Source organism: Olea europaea, unplaced genomic scaffold (genome assembly GCF_002742605.1).
Source record: "Olea europaea var. sylvestris unplaced genomic scaffold, O_europaea_v1 scaffold279, whole genome shotgun sequence".
In the NCBI taxonomy this organism is placed as follows: domain Eukaryota; kingdom Viridiplantae; phylum Streptophyta; class Magnoliopsida; order Lamiales; family Oleaceae; genus Olea; species Olea europaea.
In genome coordinates this window covers 278,375-290,097 of record NW_019246376.1, presented here as the reverse complement: position 1 = coordinate 290,097, position 11,723 = coordinate 278,375, and the positions used below count along the sequence as shown (strand labels likewise).

General features: G+C 35.0%; 1 protein-coding gene across 1 annotated transcript; it reads right to left on the bottom strand.

Annotated features, from left to right (window-relative positions):
* Window positions 1-26: 26 nt before the first annotated feature.
* LOC111383904 (calcium-dependent protein kinase 1-like) lies at window positions 27-8,564 on the bottom strand. The gene is made up of 7 exons (XM_023008092.1): window positions 7,030-8,564; window positions 3,881-4,024; window positions 3,491-3,643; window positions 3,091-3,206; window positions 2,777-2,944; window positions 637-861; window positions 27-389 (listed from the first exon to the last, which is right to left on the bottom strand). The coding sequence occupies exons 1-7, from the start codon at window positions 7,826-7,828 to the stop codon at window positions 264-266; spliced, it is 1,731 nt and encodes a 576-aa protein (XP_022863860.1). The 5' UTR covers window positions 7,829-8,564; the 3' UTR covers window positions 27-263.
* Between the last annotated feature and the right edge of the window lie 3,159 nt (window positions 8,565-11,723).

Sequence of the window (11,723 nt, the reverse complement as noted above, 5' to 3'; positions counted from 1 at the left end):
CGAACCGTGAAGGCTGACACGCTACATCATAACTTTAACTGCTCCCACACCAAGAAGTGAATTTAACAGCAAAAATTAGTTTTGTGCCGTCTTCACATTACAACAGCAAGAAAAACAAATGAAAAGTGGATTTTGCAATGCAAGAATTAACCACAAGGACTTCTTACTATACCATTCTAACATCATAAACTCTTGAGTAGAACGAGGAAGAAAAAGAAAATGAAAAGAATAAGGAAAAAAAAAAAACCTCTTGAAAGCCTGTGTTAAAGTTTAAGCACATCTTTGAAATTTATGCTTAAACTAGTCTCTAGGCCTCGCTTACCACCACCAGCAATTGGAATCCCTTTTTGCATCATGAAAACAAACTCATTGTAATCAATACGTCCATCCTGCAAAAGAAACCAAAAGAACCTTGTCATGTGTTCTAAACATTAAAGTACACATGATCCATTCATAAAGAAAAACTACAACAAAGATAAATTGTCCAAAAGCATAGTAGAATTTTTCCTCCATTATTGTTAGCTATTAGGCACATCGTCATATCATACAAAGATACTCAGGGCTTAGAACTCGATGCCCTTTCTATCTTGTTATTAAATCATAAAACATCAAAATATTGCAACAGGATGAACTTACATTGTCCTGGTCAACTTCTCGGATCATCTCTTCAATGCGTGAATCCTCCATGCCAAACTCCTCACATGCTTGTTGCAGCTCGTCTGGGGTAATATAGCCACTTCCATCTTTATCGAAGTATGAGAATGCAGCAAATAAATGATCCTCTCTCTCAATTTTGTTGAGATGCAATGTGGCAGCTACAAACTCCCCGTAATCAATGCTCCCACTGTTATCAACATCAGCCTGCAATTACAGAGAATTGGAGAAGAAAACGAACATATAGTATCCTCTTCTACAGTGGTCAACGAAATAAAAGAAACATTTACGAAGAGAATGTTATGCACGGGATAAGAGCAAGTTGGATGAAACAGAAATTGTTACTTCCATGTAATGGAACATTTCACTAGAGTTAAAAGCAAGTTCTATAGAATAGTGATTAGACCGGCTATGCTTCATGGTTCTGACTGTTCGGTCATTAAAGGACAGAATATCCAGAGAGGGAAAGTAGGAGAAATGAGGAATATAAGATGGATGTGTATAGTCACACAAAATAAAGATGACGAGCTGAGAATATACACTAACCAAGTGGGGGTGGTGCCAATCAACGATAAATTAAGTTTAAGGGCTAAATAGGTGGTTGGTTCATGTTTGACATTTAAACGAGGCTCTTGTTCATAAAAGCGACTCGATTTTGGTAGAGTAAAACAGAAAAGAGGAAGGGGTAGATGAAAATTGACATGGCTTGTTGTTGCTACTATTTAAGTCAAATGCAGTATAACATATTTCTTAGAACACAAGAGACTCTATTTATAAAGAGCATCTTTAAATTTAGATAGTAAAATTTTTTATACATTCCAAAAATAATCTCTATTTTAGCTCTTCATTTTACTTCAAGAAATATTTAGGATGTGTTCTCTTCGTGTTTTAGTTTTATAATTTTGAGTTTTGAATTCATTTTGAGTTTTGTATTTTGAGTGTGTATTTTGAAATTGTTGAAACTACGTTCTATTTGACATTTTGAGAAACGTTTTTGAAAACAGAAAAATAGAAAACGTGTTCACCATGAAATTCTTTGAAATTTTGGAAAAAGTGTTTTCCACCGAGTCCACCATCAACCACCGCTGGCACAGACAACTACCACCACTACCATCGACTAAAATCAACACCACTACCACCACCATCAACACCACTGTCACCACCACTCACAACTCACCACTGCCAAAATCAACACCACCCACCACCACCATCAACCACTACCACCATAAACAGACCATTACAACCACCATCAACACCCATCGCCTCCCAAATCCAAAAAACAAAAACAAAAATAAAAAAACCCCAAAAGAGAGAGAAGGCATATTCTGGACATATTTGCGGTGTAGAACACCCATCGCGATGAACTGCAGCTTCTCTCTCTTCGACCACCGACGAGAAGGCCCCAAACCACAGCAGCATCGCCTCCCCTAGGTCGCGATGAATAGGTCGCAACGCTGCGTTCATAGCAGCATCGCATCCCCACACTGGTGTCGACACCAGCACATCTCCTTCGTCGCCGACTGAAGTGTGCGACCATCCATAGCCGGCGTCGATCACCCACAGCCGGCGTCCAGGAGAGAGAGAAGGCTGAGAATGGATTTGAAGAAAGTGGATGAAGATTTGGTTTTGTGTTTCAAAAGGCGTTTCCCGTGTTTTGTAATTTTTTGGAGTTTTGTACAGAAAATAGCCAAAACGACACTTTGGTCGTTTTTCGTTTTCTTCACAAAATTTTTTTGTGTTTTTGAAAACGGGTAAGAAAACAAGTTTTCACCGTTTTGAAAAATCGAAAACCGAAAACGGTTCGAAAATGGGAAAAAGAACACACCCTTATTGATTTCTCCTCATCTTTTATTTAACATATTTTTTTTATAGATCAATGGCCAATCAAATCAAATATGATTTGAATATTTTAAGTAGAGTACTGAAACCTGTAAAGCCAAACTTACTCTCTATTTAAAAAATAAAAATAAAATAGAATCACTAGGAGGTTATTTTTAAGCACCGACTCTTTAAAAAGAGAGCATCTTGTATTTAGAGTCTCTTGAAGATGCTCTTAAGTGGTACGAAAATTTGGGCAAGCAGTTACAAAGGACAAAAGCTATACATTTGATCGTGTACTTACTGCTTGCATTAGATCATAAATCTCAGACTCGTTCAGATTGGCACCAACTCTCTTTAGTCCCACTTTGAGTTCTTCAAAAGTTATATGGCCGCTGTTATCAGTGTCTATCATCTTGAACATTTCTTTCAGGCCAGCAATTTCTTCTTCTGATAAAGACTCTGCAATTACCTGCAAAGTATGTATATCTAATATATTAAGTGCTCCATTTCATTATAGATGAATTTGAAAATATATAACTTAATATCTTTGTAAGATCTATACTTCTCCAATAGCAGCAACTTTAAACAATATAGATTTAAAACCCCAATACTTACTCTAAGAGCCATTTTCTTAAGTCTGTTCATCGCTGAAAATTGTTTCATGCGACTCAAAACTGCAGAGTCCAGAGGCCTGTCAGGAGCCACACCATCAACTTGAACCCAAGGGTGGCCTGCAGAATGTTTAAGCATTGGGAGAGCAAAAATGTAACTAAATATTGTTTGCCACTACAATAGATTATTGACACTATGACCTTCACGCAAGGAAGGCCTCAGGGAACAAAAAACGCATCAAGACAATTATTAGCATAGATTGCACATTTCAGAATTTAGACTTGGAATAGGGATCTCAAAACAAGAATAGAGTACTAACTTATTTAGCCAAAGTTTTTGCACCACAACTCTCCATATCATAATATATAAACTAATTTAAAATAATTCCATCACAGATACTTACACAGGACTTCATATGCAGTTAAACGCCTTTTGGGGTCTCGAACAAGCATTCTCCTAACCAAATCTTTTGCCTCTTCTGATACACTAGGCCAGGGATCCGATGCGAAGTCAAGTTCGCCATGTAGGACTTGTTCAAATATTCCTTGCTCATTTTCTATAGTCATTAAAGAATAGAGAGGCTTCACTCATATCAGTACAGATTATGACATTAATGTATTGTTCGGTCAGGTGTTGAATAGTACTAGATAATATTAATAAAGGAAAAGAGGCTAAAATCCTGTTCGTACTACTATCTTGAACGGTTTAATACAGTATATAAAACATGCACTAATAGTCAGAGGTAGACATGACGCTGACATATTTAGTGAATAGAAACTTTCACAATTCTCACCGGCCCAGAAAGGAGGAACTCCACTGAGCAAAATATAAACAATTACTCCAGCACTCCAAACATCGGCCTCAACTCCATAGTGCTTTTTAAGAACTTCTGGTGCAACATAATATGGACTGCCCACCACATCAGTAAATTTTTCTCCTGAAAATTGATTAATACATGTCCATCGTCAGATAAGAAAATAAACCAAAGGAAAAAATCATGCAACACGTTAAACAAAAAAGTTGTATCAATTTCTAATTCAATGATGCAAAGTATTTGAATATATTTCATCAACATGAATCAATATCTTAAAGCATTAATCTAAACAAATAATTCATAAGCGATCTTGAGAACGGATGAGAATGTGAATGTAAAAACTGAATGCATTTATATTTGTACAATGGTTGTAGTAAAAAACTTGCAGATTTAACCGCTGTTCTTATGACATATATTGATGTTAATACAATTCTGTCAGCCAAACCATACTTGTATTCAGTTCATGTTCCTGAAACGGACTATAATTTGCCTGAACCCAGAAAAGGCCCTCAATTTGAAGTCCATAACTTGGTTGACTTTCTAATACTTTGCCAAGTTGAGCAGAATCCAACACACAAAAGGTGGTCATGTCGCAAGTTGACACCTCGGATAACGAAATGTCGTCAAAATTTATCATGGAACTTCTATCTTGTGAGCTTATGAGCAATTTGGGCACCTTCCCATTACAGGCCAATGCTAATAACGGTGGTTCTACCCAATGTGCTTGTTAGAGTGGCGTCTGAGCAAACACCCCTTCTAGGAGGACCCTCGTTGAGGACGCGATGATCTAGAAAGGGCTACTTTTGGTTGAAGATTGGTTCTATGAAGCTACCCAGCCGGAGAAAATGAGCTGCAATGTTTGTTTTGGAGAGCGGTGAATGTAGTGATTGCTTGTTCGTCCTACATTGCTCATAGTCCATAGAAAGCATGCCAGTTTTGATGCCACTAAGGGATGGAGAGCCCTTGTGGCCATTCCCCCTATCCATCTCTTGTTCTCTCATTCCAATAATCTCTTGTTACTGATACGAAAGAAACCTCCCACCATAGAGGAGATATAAGCAGCAGCTACAGGACGAGAGCTTACTTCTGACCTGACTTCCTTTTTTGAAAAAGGATCGAGCTACATAGCCCGCGTGGATGACCGCATGGTTGACATAATACACACATATGGGGGGTTGAGATTATTTTACTCATGGGGGACCCACGTCGGCCCTATGAGGGTGCGGTCACCCAGAGTGTCAACAGCGCGGGTTGTTTGGCTTTTTCCTCTGACTAAAGCTTTCAGCCTACTAGTATTAAAGGAGCTTACTTACCTATTAGATATTTACCTAAACGGGCATTCTTTTTACAAGTCAGTTTTTAAGGGTGAGTTAAATATACTTGTATCAGATGTTTGGGTAGTTTTGTGATTTTGTGTGTATAGTAACCAGTTGCAGTATAATGTTGAGCAGCAACATTTAGCAGTTAGTTGTCGTATTCCAAAGCTAATTTCATCAGGTTTCAAAAAAGGCTCTAAACTGGATATATCATCAATTTTAAAATGGTTATTTGCTTTTGTTTGTGATTAGAACTTTGGTAGTCGATATATAATAGAGCCAATTGACAGGATAACAGGTTAAAAAGCCAAAAGACTAGTCTTTGGAACTAGCAGGGTTTTAACAAGATCCGACCACTTTAGTTGATCAATTCATGCCAAGAGTAATATAGTCGAACACGGAAAGGGTTTGTACAACCAAGAAATACTGATGGGAATACTATTAGATATATTATATGGAAGACTATCCAAGTTAGATACATTTTAGGAAAATCAATTAGGGATTTATTTAATACTTTTTTCTATTATTTTATTAGTTATTTCCTAATTAAACTAGATTAGTTTAAACCCTATAAAGATGGTCTTTGCATTGTAATAATTACACTTGATTATTGAATAAACAAATAATTTCGCCCTCTTATAATTCTCTCTTCTCTCTCTGCTCCTCTGTCTTACTTCTCCCCTTTCTATCTCCATCTTCTTCTCTTTCTCCCTCTCTTCCCCTTTCTTTCCCCATCTTCTACAAGTCCCTTTCTTTGTCCTTTGTATCCTACGTAAAATACACTATAACAGAAAGGTTCACAGTTTTGATATGATAAGACAGTCTAAATAGCATAGTAATATGATAAATGCTTTCTAGTTAATCCATTCAGCTTAATGTATTATAACGTAGTTATTGTCTTGCACCCTGCTATACACGTGCAAGAAAAAAAATTTGAGTGATGTAGAATATAATTGGCAGTTCAACTATTTTGGCATTTTTCTTCCTCTTTTTTTTTTTTTTGGGGGGGGGGGGTGTCCCAAGGGATAGGGCAAAATTTTCAATCTCCTCCCACGAGAGTCAAACCAAATAGAAACTTAGCCCCCGTTTGGCCCCCATTAATGACTATCTAATAGATACCAGAAACAACAAATAAATGCCGCAAATAAAAATAGAAATAAAATTCAGGCAGCTATAATATAAGTTCTAATGAACCAACTATTAATGATAACATAAAAAACCATATGGAGAATGGCCTATTAATTCTATTCTATTTCAATATGATTTGAACCATGTGAAGAAATATTACATAATGGAAAATGATAATGATATCAAGAAAACACATACAGTTAATAGATTAAAAAATCTGGATGCTTTGCTCAAGCAAATACCAAGATGACGGTTCAATGAAGGAAACAAATTCAATTCAGAATGAATCATTATTATTTAGGTTTCATTAAAGAGGGCAGGTCCATCCATATCTTGAAACTCATTACAAAGAACCGGAGGATCCAGTTGTTTAACAAATGAAAAAGCTTTTAACACACAGGGATCAGTCACCATGGTAGTCCTGTTAATCAAATTTCATCCTAAAAGCATGTTTGGCTGAGCTTAAAGGTAAAGGTAAAAAATTACCTTTGCTTCCACATATGTTTGGATATTTTACTTTTCTCTTACTTCTAAGTAAGTAAGTTGCTTGTATTGAAAGACACTTGTACTATAAAAAAATATTTACATGCTCTTTCAATCACAGATCAAACAGCAAACTTTTCTAGAGTGTGAATAAGGATTAATGTGACACATGAAAAATACAAACAGATTAGAATTTTTTACCTGGCTTGAAGAATATCGACAATCCAAAATCAATTGTCTTGAGGAGTGATTCCTCCTTCTTATCAACAAAAAGGAAATTTTCGGGCTTAAGGTCACGATGCATAACGCCCAAAGAATGACAAGCTTCTACAACTCCAACTATAGTCCTAGTAAGCTCAGCTGCCTTCCTTTCAGTATAATGTCCTCGTTGAATGATTCTATCAAAAAGCTCGCCACCTGCACATAACTCCATAACAACATGAATGGCAACAGCATCCTCATATGCCCCTTTAATAGATATAACATTAGGATGCCCGGCTAGATGGTGCATTATCTGAATCTCCCTTCTAACATCCTCAACATCATCATCAGACAATAACTTCCTCTTGGCAATAGATTTGCAAGCGTATTCTTTGCCGGTCTCTTTTTCCACACAAAGGAATGTTGTTCCAAACTGCCCTTGTCCTAATTTCTTCCCCAATCTAAAAAACTCCTTCAAATTTCCAGTTTTCCTTTGCAAAACAGAATCAGCCCTAAGCCCTGCACTGTTACTCCTCTTCATATGAGGAGGCTTTCTAGGTTTAACCGGCTCTTCTTGATTAGTTTCCGGCTTTGGAATTGTCACTCGTTCCGGTGGTGTGTTTTGGACTGGCATAGGTGACTCTGGTTCTCCAACAGACGTCGGTGTCTCGTTTTTAGCACTCTTACCATCTACGGAAGGATCGTTATTATCAGGCATTCGCGATCCCCACATGGCAGCTGAAATTGATTCAAAAATAGCATTTTTCGATATGCTTGGTCCAACACAAGTGTTACCCATCTAGTCCCAAACTCAATCAATTCTCCCACAACCCCTTAATTTGCAGCATTAAGAATTAACTCTACCACTAAATATTGCTTTATAAGTAACGAAGATCCAATCCTAAGATCGTTCCCAAAAGACTATCACCTTCAAAAGTCAAAATTTTTCTTTTCCACCTCAAATCGCCAAGAATAAATTCAGTACTGAACCTTGTAATTAACACAGAAAACCAACTACAACAAACATAAATACCCACAAACACATCAATAGTTCCAAGTGATTTTCACCGATTTTCAAATCAACTAATCATATTAGAGTACAAATACTTCTACTTTCAACTACAATTCACATGAGCAATCAAGAAAGCAGAAAAAATTGAAAGAATGTCAAGTTAAAGAAGTCAAAGGCGAAAAGTATGCATAGATTGAACATGAACTGGCAAAATTAATAATAAGGTAAACAGAAATAAACAGACGAAAAGGGCCAAGAAGAAAGTTACAAGCTTTAAGATCTCAAAGCAAAATTCTACTTTAGAAGAAGGGTCAAAGAATATGAAGAGGCTGCTATACACTGCAAAAGAAGAAGAAATTGAGATCCTTGATGAGAACTGGTCACACTCCTGAGTTGGTCCCTATTAAATATTAAATTAGTATTAAATTAATCAAGCAAATCGAGTAATTATCTGCATTTATATGTGTAATTATCTGCATGGATAGGAAGAAGTTGTTTGCTGTAAAATTTAGACTCGAATAGAAAACGCGTTTTTGTCGGATGTTTCAACATCAAGTCTCTAGCTTCGAGAATTCAAACGTTGGGGATATCGTAGAGAAGGAGCGTACTTAAGAGAGTTTGGACTATGGGGTCAAAAATGAATTTTTCTTTTGAAAAACGTATCATTCACGAAAATAAGACTATATGCTACTACAATAAAATTTGGGTTTGGACTTTTTGGGCATTGGGATAGGGAAATTAATTGGATTGACTCGCTACTTTGATAGAAAATTACATTTTAAGCAATGGAAAAAAAAAATCCAAAAATCTGTGAGATTATTTGACCCCACATGACCCCATGTGGGTCCGCTCCTGTTATAGAGTTCAAATTATATATACCTTTTTATTTTAGGTTTTACAATTTACTTCTCACTTTTTATTGACTAATTTTAAAAGATTCATTTTGTTTATAAAAATTTAAAAGCAATACCAAACAAACATGTATTTGTTAATTATAATTGCTTTACAATTAATTTAGGGTTATGGTATTGGTAGGGCTTTTCGTATCTTCCATATCGGGATGTAATGCAAGCGATAGAAATTAAGACAAGAAATAAGTTTCCTATTATTATTCTGAATTTGTGGGATTTGTTTAAAAAGCCTAGTCAATAATAATGTTTGGTAAAATAGGCTATGGTCAATATTTTTTGGTTAACTAGCCTTTAATCTATTTTTATTATGTATTAAAAGTTTTAAACACCTTTCATTTGAAATATCTAAAATATCCAATCTGAAACAAAAATTTACCAAATCCCTCAAGCTTAAATGCCCATTTTCATTCTAATTTTTCGTACACAATTTAAAACCAACGGGGAAAATGGCATACTGACTTTTAAACGATTGAATGCCGTTTTAACTAATTTCATGTTTGTATCACTTTATATTTCTTTGTATCCACATAAAAATTAATTAAAACAACTTTTAATTATATTTCGAGTGCTATTGAGTATCCGTGATCCAAAACGACATACTGTCATTATAAACTATTTGATGACGTTTTAACTAAAGTAAACAATTTTTCACTAATTTATAGTAAAATCGAGATCCCATAGTCCAAAATGCCATGCTGCCGTTTTAAATAATTGGGTGTCGTTTCAACTAATTTCGTATTTGCATCACTTTATTTTCACTCGTATACATATGACAATGAACGAGTGGAAGTTTTCATTACATTTGGACCCGAGTAACGATATAAAGTTCACAGGATAATGATCAATACTATTGTTCTGTGAATAAACTGAATAAGATATAACTACGAACGTAAGTCAGTTAATTTCGATTAAATCCTAATTATGAGATAAGATATTCAATAAATTACCTCGTCTAACTTGTACAAGTCTTTTAAAATGTTCCAAGTCTAATTGACTTGTTTTGTAGTGATATCAAGGCTCCGTCATCTAGAATAACATGATATCTTTAAAAGGCTAAATAATTTAAATTCCAATTATGAGATAAAATACTCCATAAATTAGTTCGTTTAAATTGTGCAAATCTTATATGATGTTACAAGACATGATCGATTCATTTTGGAGTAAAATCGAGACCAAAATATCATGATGTCGTTTTAAATAATTGGGTGTCGTTTCTACTAATTTCGTATTCGCTTCACTCTATTTTCACTTGTATGCACATGAAAATGAACGAATGAAAGTTTTCATTATATTTGTCCCAAGTATCGGTATAAAGTTCACGCGATAATGACCAACACTATTGTTCCATGAGTAAACCATATTATATTCTATTGTTCCATAAAGTTGGCTCGTTTAACTTGTATAAATCGTCTAAAATGTTCCAAGTATTATCAACTTGTTTTAAAATTAAGGCCCATGACCCAAAACAACATGATATCAATGAAAAGATTAGGCGTTGTTTCAATTAGTTTTGTATTCATCTCACTTTATGTTCACTCGTATCCATATAAAATGAATGAATGCAATTTTTTACTATATTTGGATATCGAGAATCCGTAATCTAAAACGCTTTCGTTTTAAATGATTGGGTGTTGTGTCAACTAATTTGATATCCGCTTCACTTTATTTTCACTCGTATGCACATGGCAATGAGCGAATGGAAGTTTTCATTACATTTGGACCTGAGTATCGATATAAAGTTCACACAATAGTGACCAACAATATTGTTTCATAAGAAAATTACACTAGACTTTACTGCGAACGAAGATAAGGAACTCCAATTTCGTTATATTTTATTATGTGTTAAAATACTTAATAAATTAGTTCGTTTAGCTTTAAAAAATCTTTCTTTTAGATTATTCACATCCATAACCACTTCAAAGTTTAAGGATGAAAGTTTCAACAATATTTCAACGTTACCGTCAACACATTGATTTAGACTATAGCAAGTCGCTCTATAATCCATTTGGAAACTACACTATATGATGCTTGACAATGAAGAAAAACGTAAGTAACAATGTAGTATGCAACACATAGCACGTGCAGTCGTTCAATGTGTACAAGTCATGTATGATATTTCAAACATTGTTTTACTAGTTTTGGAGTGAAATCGATACCTCGTGACTCAAAAAGACGTCTGGTCATTTTAAACATATGAGCCACGTTTCTACTCATTTCGTGTTCGTTTTGGTTTATTCATGCTCGTAACTACTTAAAAGTTTAGGGATGAAAGTTTTAACTACATTTTGTCGACACATTGGTTCAAACTATAGTGAGTCACTCTATAATCGATTAGAAATTATACTACACTACACTTGACAATAAAGAAAAACGTAAGTCGCAAGTATGGTATGCAAAACATAGCATGTGCAGCCATACAATGTGTACAAGACATGTATAATGTCTCAAACACTATTTTACTAGTTTCGAAGTGAAATCGATATCTCGTGACCCAAAATGGCATCTGATCGTTTTAAACGTATGGTTATCGTTTAGGGTTTCAGGCTTAAGGTTTCGAATATATGGTTTAAATGTGTGGTTGACGATTAATTTTTCAACATTTATAGTCTTTTTTTTATGGGGGATTTGTTTAAAAAGCCTAGTCAACAATAATATTTGGTAAAATAGGCTATGTCAATACTTTTTGGTTAATTAGCCTTTAGTCTACTTCATAATGTGTTAAAAGTCTTAAAAACCCTTTATTTGAAATATCTAAAATATCCAATTTGAAA